Here is a 21,141-nt window from a genome sequence, read left to right on the forward strand (position 1 = left end):
GATTTTGTTATTTTTTTACTGCAGTTTTGTACAGTGTAATTTATTACATGTCATAGTGTCTTTTACAGAAAAAAATATGTATCTCCATGCTTTTAGTTGTGTAATATTATTATTTTCTTTATGAATTTTTCTGTTTTCTTTTTTATATGGTTGAAATCAAAATTTAAATCAAATAAAATCAAATGTGAGTAAGCGACAAGCCAAGAAAAAAATATTACCAATATTTTTTTAAAGGAAATAAAGACATTAGTCCAAATACCTTTTCGTAAAGACAACATAGAGTGTGTGTATCTAATATGACAGAAAAATATTTGAACATACACTGGAGATCAAAATTTAAGAACAGATCATTAATACTTGATAGATTCTGAAATACTGTTATTTTTCATTATTCAGAATTTGACACAATTTTAGCTGTGGCTACGCTGACTGAACTAGCATGTTTTTTTAAATATCCAAGGCACTCTCACAAAAAACTCTATTTTGTGAAAAAACAGTGAGCAAAATTAGAGAACAGTAACCACTGTGTCAGAAGAGAAGTTTTAACAATGTTGTCTTAGGGCTATAGGATTCAAAAATGAATAAAAAGTGCAGAGGCCAATGTTTTGAATGACTTCAGTACATCTGCACCCACAGGACATCACTAGTTTCTCACACTGCTCTGGTTTTGATCTTGGTCCATTCTTCTTCAGTCTCTTCCACAGCGGTAACTGTAGTGGGTTTCTTAGACATTACTATGTTGCCATGGGTTTTCCAGAGATTCTCTATTATATGTATAGTGTCCAAAAATAAACAAAAAATAAAATGTAATGTTAATGTAATGTAAATGTAAAAAATATGTGTGTGTGTGTGTGTGTGTGTGTGTGTGTGTGTGTGTGTGTGTGTGTGTGTGTGTGTGTGTGTGTGTGTGTGTGTGTGTGTGAACCAGTCAATGTCTTAAAACATATTCCACACCTAACTAAAATAATTTAACACATAAACACTCATGAGATAGGTGTTATACATATATTCTGGTGAAGTGATGATGCCGCCTAGAGGAGCCTGGAACTCGCGTCACCATGGAAGCGCTCAGTTTGCGACCTGTATTCGCCATTTTGCTGCCTCGGTGTGTGGATGTGTGTGTGTTTGTGGGTGAATACCTCTGTAGCTCTCAGATATTCGGCACTCCAGATACCAGCTGAAACAACCAGGGTAAAAATGTATGTCTCCACTTAGTAGGGAACTGTAGCTGCCGCAGCATGACATGGACATTTGGACGACATAACATTAGATAGTTTCGTCGAGGAAGAGGACCAAGGAGAAATGCAAGGTATATTTTCTTGCTGTTTTCCCAACTTTGCTAGCACAACACAGCCAGCACTTGACCACTGTTACAGTTAGCGGAGTAGCGAGTTAGCACCGTTTGAGTGGTGTTGCAGTTAGCTACAATGTAGCTAAGTAACGTTAATGTTGGCTGCTTAACGGTAACGGTGCAGTCAGGGATTGATACATTGTAAGCCCATTGAGTTACCTTGCATTGTATAACTGGCTATCGGGCTCCAATCGACACATCATATGAACTAATGTCACAATAGCAGGGAATAATGTAAGGTACAGCAGTATCGTTAAAGCTTATCTCAACCATTGTGCTCATAACTACCGTGCTTGACAGCCACAAGTGGTTGTGTCCATAACGTAGTTCACCCTGATCGATCGCAGCCTAATGTTGCGGAGCAATTACACACTCCTATGGCAAGCAGTTTAAACATTAAATAGCTAGACTGGCTATGTATTGCATCTGTAATTCAATTATTCCCAGTCAAAAAGAACATTTCAGATATCCACAATTACATTTTAGATATCTAGAATGAACATTTGTGATATGTTATATATTTATATTCTCTCGGAAAAACTCACATTTTAGATATACAATCCGATTGTTAATGGTCAGAATTTGAATCCCAGATGAAAAATCATTACAGATATCCATAATGTAATCTTGACTATCCAAAGTCTGACTGGTAAAAATGTCATTACAGATGTGTACAACTGCAATTTTCCTCGCATAAATAGATATTCAGCATGTTCATTCTAGATATCTAAACTGTTATTGTGGATGTATAGAATTGAAAGCCCAATAAAGATGAATGGCAAAAGTGACGTTATTTGTACTAGTAAAAATGATATTGTGGATATCTGAAATTTACTTTTTGACTAGGAATAATTGAATTACAGATATCTGCAATGCTTATCCATTCTAGCTATTGAATGTTAAAAAAAAAACCTTGCCATACACTCCCTTGGTTAAAAAATATGACATTTGTGGCTACGTGGCTATGAAACATGTTTATTATATTGCAAAGCCACATTTCACCCCAAACTAATTGATTCAGTCATGGTAATTCTCTATGTTTTGCATTCACAGCTTGACAAATTGGAGAGTGGTTTTTCCATCACCAGCCACTCAGGATGAAATCACAAAGCAAAGAGGAGGAATATTATTGTCCTCACAGGATTGTGTTTGCTTCTTTGGATTCTCAGGTTTGACCACAACCATAAGAACCATCAATAATGATACCTGGATTGATCTCCCAGGAGTTACATGAGCTGCTTCTGGACCTGAATAATTACCAAAATCGCACAAATGGGGTGGAAGAACTCAAACAAATCCTCTCAGAAGTGGACATGAAATCAGTCCAATCTGGCAGTATTGTGGAGTTCATCAATTTTCTCCGTCGACTTCTGGATGACAGTAATTTTAAAGTGTTGTATGGCACCTTACAAGTTTTAAACTTACTGATTCAGAAACTAGATACAGCTGTAGACAAATACTTAAAACAGATAGTCGTAGTGGCTCTGACAGCCCTTGGGGACACTCGCACTGTCACCAGAAATGAATACATGAATGTTTTTCGACAGCTGATGAAAACTGTTGCTCCACAACAAGTATTGGATCTTCTCATTGGCAACTTGAAACACAAGAATTCAAGGGTTCGGGAAGATGTCCTCAACATCATAATGGCAGCTATGCTCACTCATCCTAGAAAAGATTTCAACATCCCCACACTTTGTTTTGAGGTTGCTCCATACCTGGCAGACAGCAAAAGAAAGGTCCGCCATGCGGCACTTGAGCTGTTTGCTGTCTTTGACTATTGCCTTGACACAGGGAAAAAGCAGCCCCTAATGAAAGCTGTGGACATGGTTGAACTTAATGAGGATGCAGAGGGTCTAATGGCAGCTGTACAGGCAAGACGAGCAAGGCACATCCTTCCCAAACTCTCCTCAGAGGGGATAGTGGAGTATGGCCTGGTGGCCCCCAAACCAGGACATCGATCCTCCCTGCAGTATGGTTCTGGAGCAGATCTGGACTGGGTGATGAACGGAGGTCGAATAAGCAGTGCTAGGAGCCACAGAACTGAACCAGACTGTGATCAATTGTATGGTTATGGCAGCTTAGGCTCCCTCACTGATGACCTTCCACTTCAGAGGAGGATTGTCAGTGCGGGTAAAGGGAAGAACAAACTACCCTGGGAGATGTCAAGCTTCTTATCCACCGAGAACAACCAGCAATGCAGTACCCTGAATGGAAATTACTCCGAAAAGGTGGGGTCCATCATCACTCGACTTGCATTATTCCTGCTTATCGCTTTTTAATAATGATTAAACTACCTGGGACCACCCTGAAATTTAACATTTATTTTTACTAACTCTATGATCTCTCTGTTATAAGACAGCTTACATGGATATTCTGGTATATTGTAGGTTGATTGACCCAGGGAACTGATGGAAATGTTGCCCTTTGCGCAGCTGTTGACTCAACAAGCAGTATTCACCATTTTGCCCTCTCAACATATTCCTTGAAAATCCAGCAATTAGAGCTTAATCAGTCATTTGTTAACTGTACAGATGGTTTAGGAGCACCGGAGTGCTTTTATATTGACTTTTAAATTACAAAGCATCTCAGTGACCAGGCAGCTATGTTGAATTGCTCCCAATCAGTCGGCAAGTGCAGTCATTGCAAAGACCCTGAAAGGAGAGGCTATTTTTGTATGCTTGCTTTTTCTGCCTTCCTTTAGTCTTGTTTAGTTTACAGGACGATAAAGCTAAACCTCGTTAAGAATAGATTTATCTTTAACTGGAGACCATCTCCAGCTGCGCTGCCAAATCGGACCAGGGGCGCAGAGTGGTGAGGCAATGGCCCTTCTCTACTTATTACGCCGCTACTTCCGGCAACCTTGTTGAACCTTCATTTCGATCTCAACGTCACACTTTCATGACAATAGTTTGCACGGTTTTGATGCAATCGCCAAATCAGGCCACAGGCATAAAGTGAGTGGGGCCCTTCCCTTTTTATAGCCCTCTACTTCTAGCGCCTTTGCTAGGACCACCGGAAAACTGATTACCTGCCCTACAAACGGATATTTAAATAGTCTTTGTGTGATTGCATTATTGTCTACTAAACTCATAATGCTTATAATTTACATTATAAGAAATAAACCTGTATTTGTTGGCAGGGTAACAATAGTTTTAATTGTATACTTAAATATAGGTCTCTCAATTCATTATAAACAGAGAGAGGGGAATAGATTGGTAAAATCTGAGAGCACTCTGGGATCACTGACACTATTCCAGGAAGAAATACAATAGGTGACTCATATGCCTGCACAGTGACAATGACACTGCAAAGGTTGAGCATCCAATGTCTTGAGTATAAGTTGTGTAGAAAAAGGTTAGCCTACCACTTTGTTGGGTTAAAGGATGTAAATTGGAATAGATGCTATATCATATTTTATTAGCTAACATCCTAGAATGATTTGTTAAACATAAGCCACTTTCAGCTCCATTCTAATATTGTCCACTGGTTGAGATAAGTGGCTTTGTTTCATAAAGTATTAATTAACCATATTTTGTTCTGGAAACTATTATCCAGCTTAGGGCCTCCATTTAAAAAAACCTTCTGTTTACAGCAGTGTCTGTTTCCCAGCAACCCCATTACGACGCAGCACACTTACCGAAGTGGGTGTGACACATAATTGGTAATATCGCAGGGTTATGCTTGTAAAACATGGCTTATTTACTGCTCTAATGTTGATTGCGATTACACTAAGTGCTCCACAATGAGTGTTAATCAGGTTGTAGGCAGCTCTCTCTAATTTTCTGCCCACTAACAGGTCGCCAGGGAGGATTTCCTTCCTCTGTCCAGGAAGCGGAGTCCAGAGACCTACATACCAAGTTTCAGTATGTGCCTAACACTTTCTTTTTCTCAACATGACACACACTTTTATTCCATATGAGGTGACAAGTACAGCTGACTGGTTGTCATGGTCAACTTCAGCTGGACTGAATTTAGAGTGGCTTTAAATTGGATTAGCATGTTGAGTCAGGGGAGTCATTGTGCCACATGTCACCAAATGCCCTGAGTTGTTCACAGTTGCAAGGCAGATAAGTGTTATACCAGTCTTACACCATACCAGAAGAGGCCATTACATTTACCAACTGCTGGAATGTTATTGATCCTAACAGAAAATAGTCCTCATACTTTATTAAATGTACATTGATTTGTAGATATACTCTGCTCTCCATGTAACAACTTTTACCTGCCTACTGCCTAGTACATTCAGTAAATGGTTTTAGAGCATGTCGCAGTGAGGCAGGATTATTGTGTGAGCATAATTCACCCCTAAATGTCACTCATGTTGTAAAACATAGGTCCTACCACTACATATTTATTTGGATGAAGCTTTTGTAATTAGCCTACTGCAATCCAAAATCAAGCCCAGCAAATGTGTGGTGTTACTGTACGAAGGGGTCGTTGGTTAGATTTGTTAAAATTAGTTTCCAGTTCTTAACAGGAATATGTACTTAATTGCTATCCCTAAACATAACGCTTCAACATTCTCAAATAATGGTGTGGAAATATTCCCAAAAAATGTATAATTTACCATTTTATCATAGAGCTTAATGACAAAACGTAAATGAGTAGTGTAACCGTAAGAAATTTAAATAAGTAAAGTATAGTATTTAAAGTTACAATAAAGTATTCCGCCTTTGTAAAAAAAAATATTGTGTATCGAGTATTGTGCAACCCTGTCAGGTTTAAAGCATGAATGGCAAAATATACTTTCCATCTAGGTTCTGCACAGCCTCAGAAGCCACAATCCTCCAGAAGGAGGGAGTCCTCTGCACGCCTCAGAAGAAGCGGAAGTCTCAACTTGGACCCCGACATTTTTAAAAACACCAGTTTCTCTGATCAAGATGTTGGTAAGAATCCTTTATTTTATCAAATGTGAATCCCTAACTTTAAATGATCAGCTATTTTTCAAAAATCTCCAACACCAAAAGTTCTTTTTCAGAGTTTTTACTTAGAGATGGCAAGAAAAAAGTGAGGATAAAAAGCCATTTAGTCCTTTTTAAATGGTCAATTTTCCACATCCAGCCAGTCATGAACAATATTTCCAACTTGCTACCTTTTTATCTGCTCAGTATTTCATGGTTCCTGACGTGTAAATACTGTCTCATAGTTGCACCCAAGGGACGCATGCTCTCAAGAAATCCCAGTGTTGAGCGCACATTTTCCCTCCCCTCCAACCCCACTACATCCGGATCCTTCCTTCTGCCCTCCTACCCCCTGGCTACACTCCCAGGAGGCATGCTTACTCCAACACTATCCCGTCGCCATGCAGACTCCTCCCTCTCTATGTCCAACACATGGCCCAACAAGAGAGAAAACACCCCTCGAGATGCCAGCCCCTGGAGAGACACAACAGGCCCAGCAAAGGGTAATTTAGTAAAAAAACCCAAGTTGACATGTGCGCTGAATATAAAAATGTTGTGGCCTCTGTTGATCATCTGATTTTATATCCTCACCGTTCTACCACTGTAGGAGACCATCTTTCCAGCAGATGCTCTCCCCGGCCCCTTCGTGCCTCTCTTGTGAGTTCTTCATCCACTTCATCTTTCCGCCGGGCTCTGAGCAGCCCCAGGGCAAACCTGTCTATCTCGCCAGTTGTCCCAACACCAGAGCAGCTCCAGTCCCATAATGACCAAAAGTCCAATGCTCTAGGCAGCCCTCAGAATAAGCAGCAAGAAAGGGACCTTCATCTGGACCCTGATAACGTCAGTGTGGCGCAAGATCCTCAAGAGGATGATCCTCTGGACATTCAGGAGGTCAGCAAACACACAGTACATTCTCAAAATAACACACTGTCTGTCTTTTGGTCCAGGGGTTGACGTTTGGCTCCAACAATAATATTTCTATCCATGCTCATGTGTGCCAAATTGTGTGTGGCTCACAGATGCTGAACTCTCTGCGCTCGTTGCGCAACAGTGCTGCCAAGAAGAGGGCCAAAGTGAGCCTGAGCAGTTCAGATCCAGACAGCCCCGACTCAGCTGTAAGGCTGGACCTGGGTCTTGACTCACCATCACACACCTCTCAAATGCTTACCAGCTCAGCCAGTGAGAGTGGTCTTTCCAGTCTGAGCTCAGTAGCCAACTCCAGCTTCAATGGCATCAAAACCAGGTAAAGGATCTGCATTTTGCTGTACTTAGCACATATTTCTTTTGAAGTTCCTCCACCAACACACATGTTGTCTGTCTTTGAGTTGACTCAGACTACAAACTACAATAAATTGATATTGTGACACAAGCTTAATGCTTACACCTTAGGTTCCTCCTGTAGACTAGATCGGATTCTTTAATATTAATATTGAGGGGGAAAAACCTCTGCATGTTTTATCACGGGGGAGTTTTATTTTTGCATGTCTTATGTAAATACAGGCAATTAGGATACTGTATAACATGTTTTCATTTTATGAGGATTACTACGAGGATTACAGTATGTCGGGACATTAGTCAGCCCAGGTACCTTGTAATATGTGAGTTAATTAAATAAATGTTGTCACAGATATGGTGACAAGTTAAAGAGTGATAACCTGGTATCCATCTGGTGGTGTTTGACAATTTGTTGAACAGTGCAAAGCAGTTTTCGAGCATAATTTCTCACTTGTCATATCTGTCAACAGCTCCGGGAACTCTGCACCTTCAGGAATGAAACCTCGCATTGCAAGAGTGCCTTCTGCAAAACTGAGGTCTTCTCTGTCCATGGACTTCAGCAGCCTTCAAGGTATAAAGGGGATATCGTGGTTTTGTCTAATCAGTTTTATTGTTAAGCTTATCTTATTTACATTTTTGTTTTCTTTTTTTTTAGGATTGTCTCAGAGAAACGAACTGGCGTCTGAGGTGGGTGTCGTTGGGCAGAGAGTCACTTACTCCAACGGAACAATCAAAACTGAGGAAGAGACAACAAGGCCGTCCCCTCCATTGGTCAAAGCAGTTTTCCGTGAATCAGTCAGAGCTCTGAAGCCTGCAAAAGGTCAGATTCAGCGGTAATGTCAAACAGAACAGAGCTTTTTCCTGGATCTACCCGGTAATACTTTTTGCGTATACCTTTTTTTTTTTATTATTCTTAGCATCTCAGAGCCACAGCAGCAGGAACTCACCAGCCATGGATATGCCTGAAGGAGTGATTGGAAGAGGTCAGTCTCTGCGGATCTTGATTTGTGCCCATAAGTCATTATTTATTTGTCCAATATTCTGTTCTGTTGCCAAGGCATTCTAGCGGAGTGCTGTTTTACAACAGATTGAAAAGCAAAATACATGCTTCACAAAGCCCTGTCTGAGTCACGTAGAAGCATAGCCAAAGTTATTAATGGGCATTGTTTTCCCATAATCACACTGTCCCCTGTTGTGAGTCTAAATACATCTCATTACAGATTATTTTAGCAACTGAGAAGGTTTTATGTCCACCTGTCTGGCAATAAATTTAAGTTCTCTGCACACATCCCTCTCATGCTTCTTTTAGGCATGTTTGGCACTGCAGTATCCTCCAGCCGTCCAGGAGTCGCCTCGTCACTGGAGCAGGGTGATTCTGTGGCCCGACCCCCCACTGATCCCTCAGCAGGCGTCTACAGCCATACCCTGTTAGGAGGTCATTTAGACAGTGATGACAGCCCACGTCCAGATGAGGTGCAGGTTAGTCACACTGTCCAATGGTAAATCATAGTACATCAAATCACATATCACAAAAGTGTCCATTTACCAAAGTCCCACCTGGTGTGTTTTCTAACAATGCAGGTGCAGCAGAGGGTGAAGAATGCGAGGTTTAACCGGGATAAGATGCAGCTGCAGTGTCTGGATCAGCAACAAGGGCAGTTCAGTCAAGAGGACCACGCACGAGACAAGATTCGCCACCGAGTCAGACAGATGCTGTCAGACTCACCCACGGAGGACAATAGAGTATTAATCATCAAAGGCAAGAGAAAAAAATGGAAACCTTTTAACTGTTTTTTATTTAGCCTGAATGTATATTTCTTCATAATGTAGAACTTAAGTCAGTTTCAATTCTAGATAGTTTTACTTTTTCTGAATTATCATATTAGTTATAAGTGAGCAAATAACACAGCTCATATTGGATCTTGCTGTGATGTATTTAATTATATCCTCATGCAATGTTTGCACACAGAGACTTGAAGTGTGGATTTCTTTTTCCTGATGTAGATTTGCATCTGAACGGCAGCCAACTGACTTCCCCCAAAGCAGACCTTGTCTCTGATGAGTCCCCTATCAGCCCCACCAGTCCTGTCAGCCCACCAGGACCCCAAAGCCCCATCAAGTGCTTCACTCCGCCTCACCAGCCGAGTCCCCCTACAGTCCCGCCCAACCCCAAAAACCTGCCCCGTCTTAGGAGGGCTCCTAGTCTCAGCAGAACCAGACCGTCGCTGTCCCACAGCTCAGGTTAGTGAATCTAAAGACCTAAGACTTCCACTATCTGCTGCACCAAGTGTCAAGCTCAATCATCTGTTTTTTAAGCAAGCCAAAAATGTCACTGTGTATCTTTATCATGTTGCTATATATCATCTTTCAGTTAATCTGACGCTGGCTCGCAATTTAGCAATTTTCGACAGCATTATAAATAGATGAACCAGTGCTTCAACAGGTCTTTGTATATAGAAAATGTTGGAACATTAATTAGACTCTCAGAGCCATCAGAGCATGGGTGAATAAGATGTTTGCTTTGGTTAATGTGCCACAATGCTTTGTTTTGACAACCTACTGTTAATGCACCACCGCCCACACACACTGCTTGTTTTCAGACTGATAGAGATGTAACATGAGACCGAATCTGTGTGCGTGTGTGTTGTGTGGTGTCTGACGGGCCATTTAGATGAGCTGTCCCCTGGTACTATGGTCCAAAAGAAGAATCTCTCAGAGCCTCCTGAGCTGCGTCCGTTTTCCAAGCCTGACTTGGCACTGGCACAGAGCTTTAACTTGCTGAGCTCCGAAGACTGGTGAGAAACACTTTCATATTTCAGTATCTTATCTGCACTGCATTGAATAACATAGTTCGGATCCATCATACTCATAACCCTCATATCCAGGGGTTCTTTAGAGGTTCAATAGAACAGCGGGTATTTATTAAAGATAATGGGAAAATATTAAATTACAGCCATTCCAAATATCATGATATTTGTGGGTTAACATAATCTTCAGGTATAAATTTACTGTATGTGAAAGGCATCTACAAAAAGACACCTCCACTGTTGGCATATATCATACTTAACAGGAACCGTATCTTTAAATATGGTCAAAAAAGTCTACCAAAAATGGCCACCGACTGTGGGTTTTTTTTTTTATAACTTCAGGGAGAAGAAGATTGAGGGTCTGACGATCATGCGCAGTTTGGCTCACTTCCACTCAGACACACTCCAGGGAAGGCTTCATGATGTCTGCCTGTCTCTCATTCAAGAGGTAGTATCACTTGTTGTATAACACTCCCATATTGTTTTACTTTTACTACTCTATCTGAAGTCGAACTGCTTTGCTTCTAATTTATATATACACTTCTCAGTGTCTAAGAGCAGTATACATATTCTCAGCTTCGACTGACTACTAGGAATGCTGGAATGACCCTGTTTCCCCATTAGGTATTAATACAAATCCATCTGATTAGGTGAAGAACCTGCGGTCAAGTGTCTCCAGGGTTGCGGTGTGTACGCTGGGTGATCTGTACACCCACCTGCAGAAGGCAATGGACCAGGAGCTGGAGGGGACAGTTAAAGCCTTACTGCAGAAGGCCGGGGAGAGTAACGCCTTCATTAGGCAGGATGTGGATGCAGCACTGGGCTGCATGGTGCAGCACTGCACACCAAATCGTGGCATTAATGCTTTACTCTCTGGGGGACTCAGGTCAGTATCTCTACATACACACTCACACACAGTGGAGTGCTGTTTCACAACACTTAGAATTCAGAGTATTCGTGGGTACCTTTGCACTATTTTCAGCACCAAATCATTTTGACATTTTTAATATTTGATTGCTGAATTGGTTTAATCTCTTCTAATAGTCATTTGAACGGAGTGGTGAGAAAATGCACCGCCCAGCACCTGGCTAATCTGGTCGAGAAGGTTGGTGCTGCCCGTCTTCTGTCTGGAGGTAAAGACCTCACAGACAGAATCTTACCTGCCATCACCAAACTCGCACAAGACTCCTCACAGGAAGCCAGGTACGCCACTTTGTTTTGGTTGCTGCATTCTTTTTCAGTGAGGTTTTTACAAGTTGGAGCCATTGGGACACTAACTTTTGCATTGCACACATTTTGTGAGATCCATAAATGTATGAATGAAGTCAAGTGGTTGGCTCTACCAGCTGGGTCTACCAGCTTAGAGATAATCCTAATCATGGTTTGTGGAAAATTCTAGGCCATTGATTAACACAACTCATATGGGAAAATAGGAAACATGACATTTTCCAAAATATAGGTGTTTTCAACCGTTGTAACTTCTCTGATGTTTTTGAAAGGTTTGGTTAGTAATAGTAAAAAATTAGATAGAAGTCATCTGTAATCTAATATGCATTATGTGATGCCATTGTATTTTGTGTTTGTCTATTGGATTGAAGTTGCCCCGTGTATGTAAATTGTAATTCCACTAGGGAGACACTTCATCTGCCCACACTGCCATGATACAGACCTAGAATAAAATCAGCAAAATATCTCTTTAACGGCTGTTTTAACACCTGCAAGGCCAAAGAGACGGTTAATATTCATCATAGTGGTTTAACCCACAGGTACTTTGGCCGTAGAATGCTGCTGTCCCTGTCATCCCACCCTGACTTTGACAAGATCTTGGAGAAATATATTCCCACCAAAGACCTGCCGACTGTCAGAGACACCATCTTTACTCTTAAGACAAAGGTTCAATGTTTTTCCTCTCTGTTCATGACATTTATGGTGCCGCTGCTAAAGGTCACATAGTCATCTTACCTGGAGATTGTTCTTTTAGGGTCTTGGTGAAATGCCCCAAGACACCCAGTCAGCCAGGGGTCGACGCTCCCTGCCAGGCAGTGGTACAGTAAGGGCCTCATCTCTCACCAGAGAGCCACTCAACCAGACCAACAGGTTGGTGTAAATATCAACCACACAACACTGTATAACTTTAAATTCAGCCTTTTAAGCTGAGGTGTGGCTAAACACAAACTGTATAATGCATACAGAAAGTACATTTTTCATACTTTACTTACAGATTTATTTTAAGTAAAACACTTAATGTATTTTGCATCATCTACAGGGACTCTAATAGTCACTACAGCTGTAGATCTCAGACACAGAGTATTGCAGACAAGACTGAATACATACAGCAGATCTCAGGTTTGCTGGGTTCAAAGGACTTCAGAGAGAGGATCAAGGGAATCGACCAGCTAGTGGCTGACTGCCAGCACAACCCTAACATTGTCATCAATAGTATATTTCCGGTTAGTATATTTCTGTCATGCTTCTCAATTACCATCATACAACTCTGTTGAAAACATCACCAAAGTGTCTCTCTGTCACCTTTTGTTGCCTTCTTTTAGGTGTTCGATGCCTTCAAGGCCCGGCTGCAGGAGTCCAATAGCAAGGTCAACCTGTATGCCCTTGAGACTCTACGGAAAATCATCCATTTGTTGAAGGAAAACCTATCCCAAGTGGTCAATATCCTGGTCCCAGCAATCGTGGACAATCACCTCAACTCCAAGAACAACGCCATCTACTCTGCTGCTATTGGAGCTATTAATGCACTCATCTTAAATCTTGGTACTCATTTTAAGCATTCAGATGTTTCTGGTAGAGGTGAAATTAGAGGCTCAGTCCAGTTGGAGAATTGTCTTTGTTTGACTTTTCTTTGTTTCCATGACAGATAATGCGCTTCTTCTACAGCCTTTCTGTACCAAGGCTCAGTTTTTAAACGGCAAAGCAAAGGTGGATCTTATCGAAAAGGTTGCAGGTAAGTTTGTTTGTAATAAGTCTGATAGTTAGTTTCATCCTTGGCTCTCAAATTGGTCTGTATTTCTGACTACCAATTGTTTCTTCTCGCTTCCTATTTCCAGATCTTGTGACAGAACTCTACCCTCGCAAGTCCCAGATGGTGGAGCAGAAAGTGCTTCCCTTGCTGTGGCACCTCCTAGGCACCTCTACCCACAGTGGTACAATTCATGGCCGGGGCGGTAGCGTGAGGGGTGCTACCGCCAACCTGTGCCAAGCCCTTTATGCCCAGATGGGTCCCAGCCTGACTGAGTTTGCTGCATCCCAGCCTGCCAATGTCCATAAAGGTTTAAATGAGGTCCTGAGGACCTTCTCCTAAAGGTAAAACAGAATCCAAGCACAACCAAATGTTGGAACAGAAGAACATTAAAACTGACCTTACTTGAAGACAGAGATGTTCTACATTTCTTATTGTGCCTGCACTTTTATATCAATAAAGAGAAAGTCCTTTGAAAAGTAGGAGCTCTTAATCTTATCTCAGTGAGATTTCCTCTGGTACAGAAGCATGGACAATTGTAATATACTGACATCAGGTCTTACACACACTCAACCTGCTCTCTTTGCACTTTGAAAAGGTAGCTCATTATCATGATAGACTTCATGAGTTTTACATTTTACCATCCTATGATTGTCATAGCTTTTTTTCCTAATCTAAACATGTACTGTAGTCAAATCAGACACTATTGCAGAATGTAAGATTGAAATGCACAAAGACGGGGACCTGAAAGGTGTATATTTTTGCTGTTTCATCAAATGTGATGTGATGTTTTCATGTAGTTGGTTTTTTTTGTGAATTGAGATTAATAACAGTACAAAATACGTTTGTACAGCTCAAATGTGTATTTGCACAGTATTAGCTTAATCTGTAATCGTATGCTGTATAATGGTACAGTTTATAATTTATCTATTGTGTACTGGTTTAAAAGTCTTGTTAATGATATGCTAAGCTGGTACCGTTTGTCTTTTTTTTTTGCATGACAAAAATTTACTGGCAGGATCAAAATTGTTTATATTTTTGTTAAGGAGATATATATGTACGCTGATGCCTAGATCAAGGTTGGGTTGGATCCAATTCTCCTGGATGATGACAGCATGAAAGAAAAGGAGTTTTACTCCATCAGTTGCCTAAGAAACAGAGAACATCCAGATCTGATTGTCTCAGTATAGTGCCAGTCTTCAAGTAGCCTTTTAACTCATCTATTGTTAAATTATATTGAACCAGTTTGTGGAAAAAAGCAAAGACGGATTGATCTATAAATAAAGTGTTTTATTTCTGTAAAACCAACTTCCAGGTGCTTTATTCAAATTTGAATGGGATTGGAAAAGGGTCATTGAGGGGCTTTGACCACATCTATTAAGGTCTAATATTGACCGTTACATTTTGTTCTGAAAAGGGACTTTTTATCCAAGAAACACACATTCTATGCCTTTATAAGTTACATAATGTATCTTTATTAATGGGTAGATAGTAAATATACACAATATTCTTCACAAGTTTCCAGTTGTTTTGACTGTGCCTGGTACATATGTAAAGATAATGTTGATAATCCCTCATAATGTGTAAAATAACAGAAAATTACTGACTGTAAAGGATCTTTGTCACTATAGAAGCTCTCCAGGTCAAGGCCTTAGAAAGAAATGTTAGGCTTAGAAAGCAGTTGTTTAAGTCTCTTATCAAACTTTAAATAACCAAATGCACTAATACTTTGATGTTTCAGATTGCCACTTAATTTGGCTTGTCAGGGTTTAAATATTATGGCCATGGTACATCGCTGTCAAGCTTGGAATTAGAATACAACACAAATTATCTCACCCCCTAAACATTTAATTATAAAAGTAGCTGCCATTTTTTAAAATGGTACTGTACAGAGATTTATGCCAGCCGCATTACTCTGTAAGTGTGACGTCCAACAGAGTCTCATGAGAGACAAGTGAATGTCTTGTTGTGACAGACTCCCTGTGACCTGCATGTTACAGTGAGGGATTTTACAGCATTTCATTAGCAAGGTTGACTAGCTTGTGCTTTGAGGGGGGCCTCATACACAAAAACAAAGCCTCAAGGCAACCCTGGTAAAGCACTAACACATCCTTCAACTCAAGTTATTTTAACCCATTAGAGTCGACAAATACAGTAGCCGGCTTGCACATTGGTAAAAGATAACCTATATAACATGTAAGATTACCAAACATGCATTTTGAATCTTCTCACTTAGCCCCTTTAAAAATGCAGTCATACTAAAGAGTCACCCATCTTATTTTAAATCCAGTCTGCTTTCCGGTATTAAACTTTAAAAGCAAAGCTATAAAAATTAGTATTAAGAATAATAGCAAAAGTGAAAACTCCCTTTTAAAGTTCAGAGCTAACCACAGTGGCATTGTCAACAAGGGACAAATATGTTTGCTACTTAAGTATGGCTCACATTTCTCACCTTTGCTAACAATAGACACATATCTTCTAAAATGACAAAAACAGACAGGGCATACTATGAAATAAACAGTCACAAAATGTGCTTTTGATGCTTCGTGATGGACATTGGAACACAAAGAACTAAAGACTACACTTGGATTCAATTTTATGTTCCCAAAATGATGTAACTTGTAAGTTGAGCCAAGAAAATGCTGAGAACTTAGACACAACCTATCTCATATAACAACCGTTCAGTAAACATTTCTTGTGCCATGAATGAGGAGTTTATGGTTTTGGTTGAGTATTTCTTTTAAATGCTCTGCTGCTTTGAGTCACTATATTGTTGCCCTCTGCAAATGGAAAAAAAAATAGCTCCCCCTCCTGTGTCTTTCCATTTCGTCACTAAGGCAGCTGGATCTATGCCATGGCAACCTGGACTGGTTAGATGTTGGGAGAAGTTGAGTGTGTGGTCTCCATCTTCCGCACCTCTCTTTGTCACGGACCAGATGTCTTGGGCAGGTCCTGGTTCTCAGCCAAGTGGAGCTTTTGTCTAAACGCGGACACATTAAGGATTCACACTGACGTAGTTTGAGCTGAAAACATTATTATTTAAATTGTTTTTGAGCATTTAGTGCAACGTGATTCCCATATAATACATTCAATTAGAAAAGGATACATTGAGGTGCTGAGCTCCTCCAGCTGCAAGAAGAAATGGGGGATGTTATCAAAAAGAAAGACAAAAATAGAACATGATGTGGTAACACAGGGGACTAATCACTGACTGTGATCATATTACATCACAGTATGTGTGTGTGTGTGTGTGTGCCAGGTCAATATTTGAATTAAACTCCCATCATCCGGCAACTAGTCAACTTCCGTTCTTATCCACACATATAGGAAAGTCACTTCACAGTCAATCTGCTCTGAGACCCAATTATCCACCGCTGCTACAGCGAGCAAGTATTCCTGGCAGCAGTATCTGTCAGGAGCTGAAGGCCTTTTTCTCACCTCCCTCACATATAACACTGCAACTTCCCCCTCATCAGAGAACATACCAGCCCCAGACGCTGGTTACTTAGGAGCCACACAACATGCTAACAATAGAAACTCTTTCGAGGCATTCTTGGACTACACATCACTGTTTGTGCTGAATAAAATGTATCATTTAAAACAAACTAGAAACCTATCAGAGCATACAACAGTTGCAAGTTTTAATCATTAACACTGCATACATGTGTTACTGCCTTACTCTCTTGACCCTCAAGGCACTTAAAACTTAAACATTTCACCATGGCCCTGAAATATTACATGCCACTTTGTGGGCAGTTAGTAACTAAACTTCCATTACTTAAAAATGTAATTCTCTCTTGGTTTTATATTACATTTCTTTAAATAGTGGTTTGTCTGTGGTCGGAGTTTAAGTCATAGTAAAAAAAATGCCCTGATGTTCTTTGATGGCCTTCAACCCATTGAAGTGCATTTTTAAAAAGTGAATCTTTGGTTTAAAATAACAGTAATTTGCTAATGAATGTTAATGGAGGGGTTCATTGTTATTTCAAGTGTCTCACAGGTGAAATAGTTTCAGTGTTAAGTACTTTATTCCATAGCCTCGGGCCTCACAGTTTGTAAAACCAACAGTGAAACCAACTAAATACTTTCAGTGGACAGCTTTGTTGTCACATGATACCATTTCAGTGGCTTGTCCACCTCGGCAGAGATAATGATAATGTCATTTAGGGGGCAAAAGTTGAGATTAAAAAAGTACTGAATATCCAAAAATGTTTGTAGACATGGTTAGATGAAGGTGACCTTTTGCTGCTGTGGTTGGTGCTTACATTACAGAGCAGGTGCTCCAAGTTGTGGTCAGAGGCACACTTCCTCTGGTCCTCTGAGAGCTCCTCCACATGACTGTCGAGGCTGAAGTGCAGTCGCGCCAGCTTCTCCTGCATCTCACGCACATGCTCCAGTTGCTCAAAGGAGCACACCTTACCTTGAAAAACAGAGGAGTTAAATCAGAAAGGTGGGAGGGGATTACAGTAAATTCATAAGTATTTCCATGGCACCAGGTGTGTAAAAATAGCACCCCAGCTATTTGATTTCAGTCTGATTCGTTTAACAAAGCCACTTTTCAACTGGCTTTATCTTCAGCCTGTAACAAAATATTCCCTCGGTGGCCTCTCTAGTCAAGGTTGTCTTACCAAAAGCCTGGAGTTTGCCTGAGTGGAAGTCATTGAGGAGGTTGAGGAGGCCTCCCTCCATCTCTCTCACGTCGGAGACATCTGTGAGAAAGGAGTGCTGCAGGGGGGAAGACTGGACTACTTTACTGGGTCCTGCAGGCTGGGGGGCCCTGGGCTTCTCCTTGTGGGGCCTGAGGAGAAAAAAATGGAGTAATTCTTTTACTCATTCTTCTAAAAAATCAGTTTAAATTGTCTCATCACAGCATACAGTACAAAGAACCCTTTGAGTATTTGTTTCTTTCTTCTGTCACATTTTAAAGTGAAATACAACCTGCCTCATCTATTTCTGCCAGAAGGGCTTCTGACAATGTGAGACTACTGTATGTAGCTTTCACATAAATAATAACGCAATCTATCCTAAAAACAACCATTTTCATAAACATTAAAACCAACCCATGCTTAATTCAACACACTCAGGTTTTTCCGCCGCAGCCTTACTTGGTCTGATATAGCTCATGGAAGCTAATATTACAAATTTGAATGCATAACAGACATAACTGAGTCAGGTGGCTGATTTTCTGACTCTGTAACAATGAGCTTAGCATTATAGATAAATGCTTAACAGTAGTTTTACAATCACCCTGTATCCAATAAATGTCAGTTAAAAGTCACACAGCCATGACTTAAAGAACAATTCTGATGCAATACACCGATGCAAAGTTGGTATTTCCCTGTATTTGTAAACATCAGAGCAAAATGGTGGGTGCAGTGTCACTTTTTCTACTGCTTTATAGTCAGATATAGCTGTGGTGGAGACACTGCACACTGCATGGGGTCTGACATAATCTAATAGAGCCAGTTACTTCCTGTTTGAAAATGACTCAGATGATACTACTGGTGGTTTCTGTAGGAGTTTTCCTGTTAAATTATAAAGACACAAACCTGGTGATCTTTGGTGGAGCTACGACGGCTGTGAACACCTCTTTGGGCTGTCCTGGCGCTCCTATGGACCTCTTATACTTGCCTCTGTTCTTGGGGGAGGGGGGCTGCGGCAGGCCCAGAGAGAAGGTGGCACTTTTGCTGGCAGGCAGGACGGGGAGTTTGCGAGGGTTGATGGGGGGAGGAGGGGGCTGTGGGAGAGACACCTTTGGGCTCCGCTTCTTGCGTTTGTCTTCCATAATTTATCTTTTCTTATCTTTTAAGATAAGTTGTCTGGGGTACGACCCAGGGTGGGGGAGGGCACTGCCTGGCTGGTGTACAGGACGTCCTGAAGCAACAATAGGTAAGAAGTTCAAAAAAGCAGCAGCAGCCTTCCCCTCCCTGAGGAAAGGGGCTATGTGGAGGATGACAGTGCCGAAATCAGTGCTGCAGCTCTACACCAAACAGATCAAATTAGTGATGCTTTTATTAGTTTAGCAGTATCCCCAGGTTATCACAACAATATATCTGTCAGATAATCTAAATCATCAGTACATCTTACACACTAATCTTCCTATGTCAATAAGATTGCATTTAGATGAAAGTAGGAAGCAATTTTCTTGCTTTTTTACAACTCTACCTGGTGTAAAACTAAAAGGGGGAGTGAAAGAGTGACCGAGAATGATATTTTTAGAGCAGCCACAAAGTGAAAACCCCCTAGACAATGTGTGTGAGCTGAAGGACACCCTCTCCATTACTGTTTGGAGGACATTTTCCCAAGCAAACCAACTATATGATTGATCAAGAAATCCAAACAAGCTACTGCCTCTGAATAACTGAGATGCAGACAAGTAAGTTGAGTCCTAAGAGGAGCACACTGTACAAATGGGCTTTCAGATAAACTTTCAGACAAATGGCCGAAGGAGAAAATCAATATACTGCATTTGTATTAAGACTTATTTGAGTTTAAAAAGGTCTTACTCTTAGATATCTACAGTGTGAAGTGATGCATACATTCAAATATTTTACTATAACTGAAAGGCAGCATTACAAGGCTGGTAATGGATTGCATTTAACACCCTTATGTATGGCATTCTATATTAGGCTCTCATATTACAGCAGTGGAGTGAATGTGTATTGTATTATCAACAGATCATGTGAGTGCATTGCAGCCATTGTGGTCCCTGCACTTGGCCTAGATGTTTATCCCATTACAATGAGCTGAAATCACAATTACAGCTGGTATCTCATTAACACTGCAGTAACATTAGAATCCAAAGATGGCCACTACAGTAATACACAATGGCAACTTTATACGCTGAAATCCGTCTTTACTGGAATTATATCAACCTTGGAGAAAAAGCTGCTTCATGACCAATATTTGTTTGTTACACTATTATTGAATTCAGTGTGAGAGGATACAATAAACAGATTTATCGTATACGAATTGACACAAACACGACTTACCGTATCAATTACGCACCGGAGAGCAAACCGGCTGAGTACAGCGTCACATCATTTAAGAAAACGTTTAAGTACACTACTTATAAATGAATCTTTGTAAACCACAATGGTGCTGAATTCTCCCCGCAGAACCACAGCAGCCTGTAAATCACTGGTGAGATTTAAAGCGCGGCATCGATGCGCTCGGCTCCACCGTGCATTTGTCTTCTCTTATCCGTCTTAAAGGGCCAGTCCGCCAGCACTGCGGGGTCATATCACCAAAGAGTCTCTATACGCAGGAGATAGTACACTCCAGGCAGCGCCAGAGGGACGATATGACACTCCTTGTCTCTTGCGGATGGATGAAAAGTTAAATGTACATTATTTATTTTTATTTTTATTTTTCTAACATTAGATATCTGTACAGCTAGCATCCAGTTAATTGTCTAAATATCAAATGTTAGTAAATTCAAAACGTTTTTTTCCTTCTTCGCGAACGTTAGTTGACGTTTAGCCTAACGGTTTTCACAGATCTCGCGAGATGTTATTGCTGAGACAAAAACAGGTCTCAAACAGACTTTATTTTCTCCCGATCCGTCGGTCTGAAAATTACTGTTTTGGTGTCAAGATGTTCAGGCGAGATTTGGCTTGTGGAAAATGGGTCCGATATTTACTTCAGTGATTATGGGGCTAAGGGAAATGGTATAATCTGTGTTCACGTTCACTTATCCCATTGGGGTCAATACACTCAGGACATGCGCTAGTCTCCTAAAGAGGCGGTGCAGTGACGGATCACTAGTGACATAAAAACAGGAATTTATTGTGAGTTTGTCTTTTTTTTTTTTTTTAATCACTGTATATT

General features: G+C 40.7%; 2 protein-coding genes across 2 annotated transcripts; one reads left to right on the forward strand and one right to left on the reverse strand.

Annotated features, from left to right (window-relative positions):
• The first annotated feature begins 1,191 nt into the window (after window positions 1–1,191).
• Window positions 1,192–14,575, forward strand: togaram1 (TOG array regulator of axonemal microtubules 1). Its single transcript, XM_083924371.1, has 23 exons — window positions 1,192–1,309; window positions 2,405–3,582; window positions 5,151–5,217; window positions 6,112–6,240; window positions 6,501–6,758; window positions 6,863–7,146; window positions 7,275–7,498; window positions 8,001–8,101; window positions 8,186–8,350; window positions 8,448–8,513; window positions 8,840–9,009; window positions 9,112–9,289; window positions 9,535–9,771; window positions 10,202–10,325; window positions 10,680–10,785; window positions 10,988–11,223; window positions 11,382–11,540; window positions 12,104–12,230; window positions 12,319–12,434; window positions 12,604–12,787; window positions 12,887–13,106; window positions 13,210–13,296; window positions 13,400–14,575. Exons 2-23 carry the CDS (start codon window positions 2,551–2,553, stop codon window positions 13,651–13,653), a joined length of 4,524 nt encoding a protein of 1,507 aa, XP_083780497.1. The 5' UTR covers window positions 1,192–1,309; window positions 2,405–2,550; the 3' UTR covers window positions 13,654–14,575.
• Window positions 14,576–16,236: 1,661 nt separating this feature from the next.
• ccdc28b (coiled-coil domain containing 28B) lies at window positions 16,237–19,096 on the reverse strand (the record flags this gene model as incomplete). Its single annotated transcript, XM_083924364.1, has 5 exons — window positions 16,237–16,291; window positions 16,418–16,440; window positions 17,577–17,731; window positions 17,940–18,109; window positions 18,861–19,096. 5 exons carry the CDS (start codon window positions 19,094–19,096, stop codon window positions 16,237–16,239), a joined length of 639 nt encoding a protein of 212 aa, XP_083780490.1.
• Between the last annotated feature and the right edge of the window lie 2,045 nt (window positions 19,097–21,141).

The sequence above is a fragment of the Echiichthys vipera genome (genome assembly GCF_963691815.1).
Source record: "Echiichthys vipera genome assembly, chromosome: 12".
NCBI classification, from domain to species: domain Eukaryota; kingdom Metazoa; phylum Chordata; class Actinopteri; order Perciformes; family Trachinidae; genus Echiichthys; species Echiichthys vipera.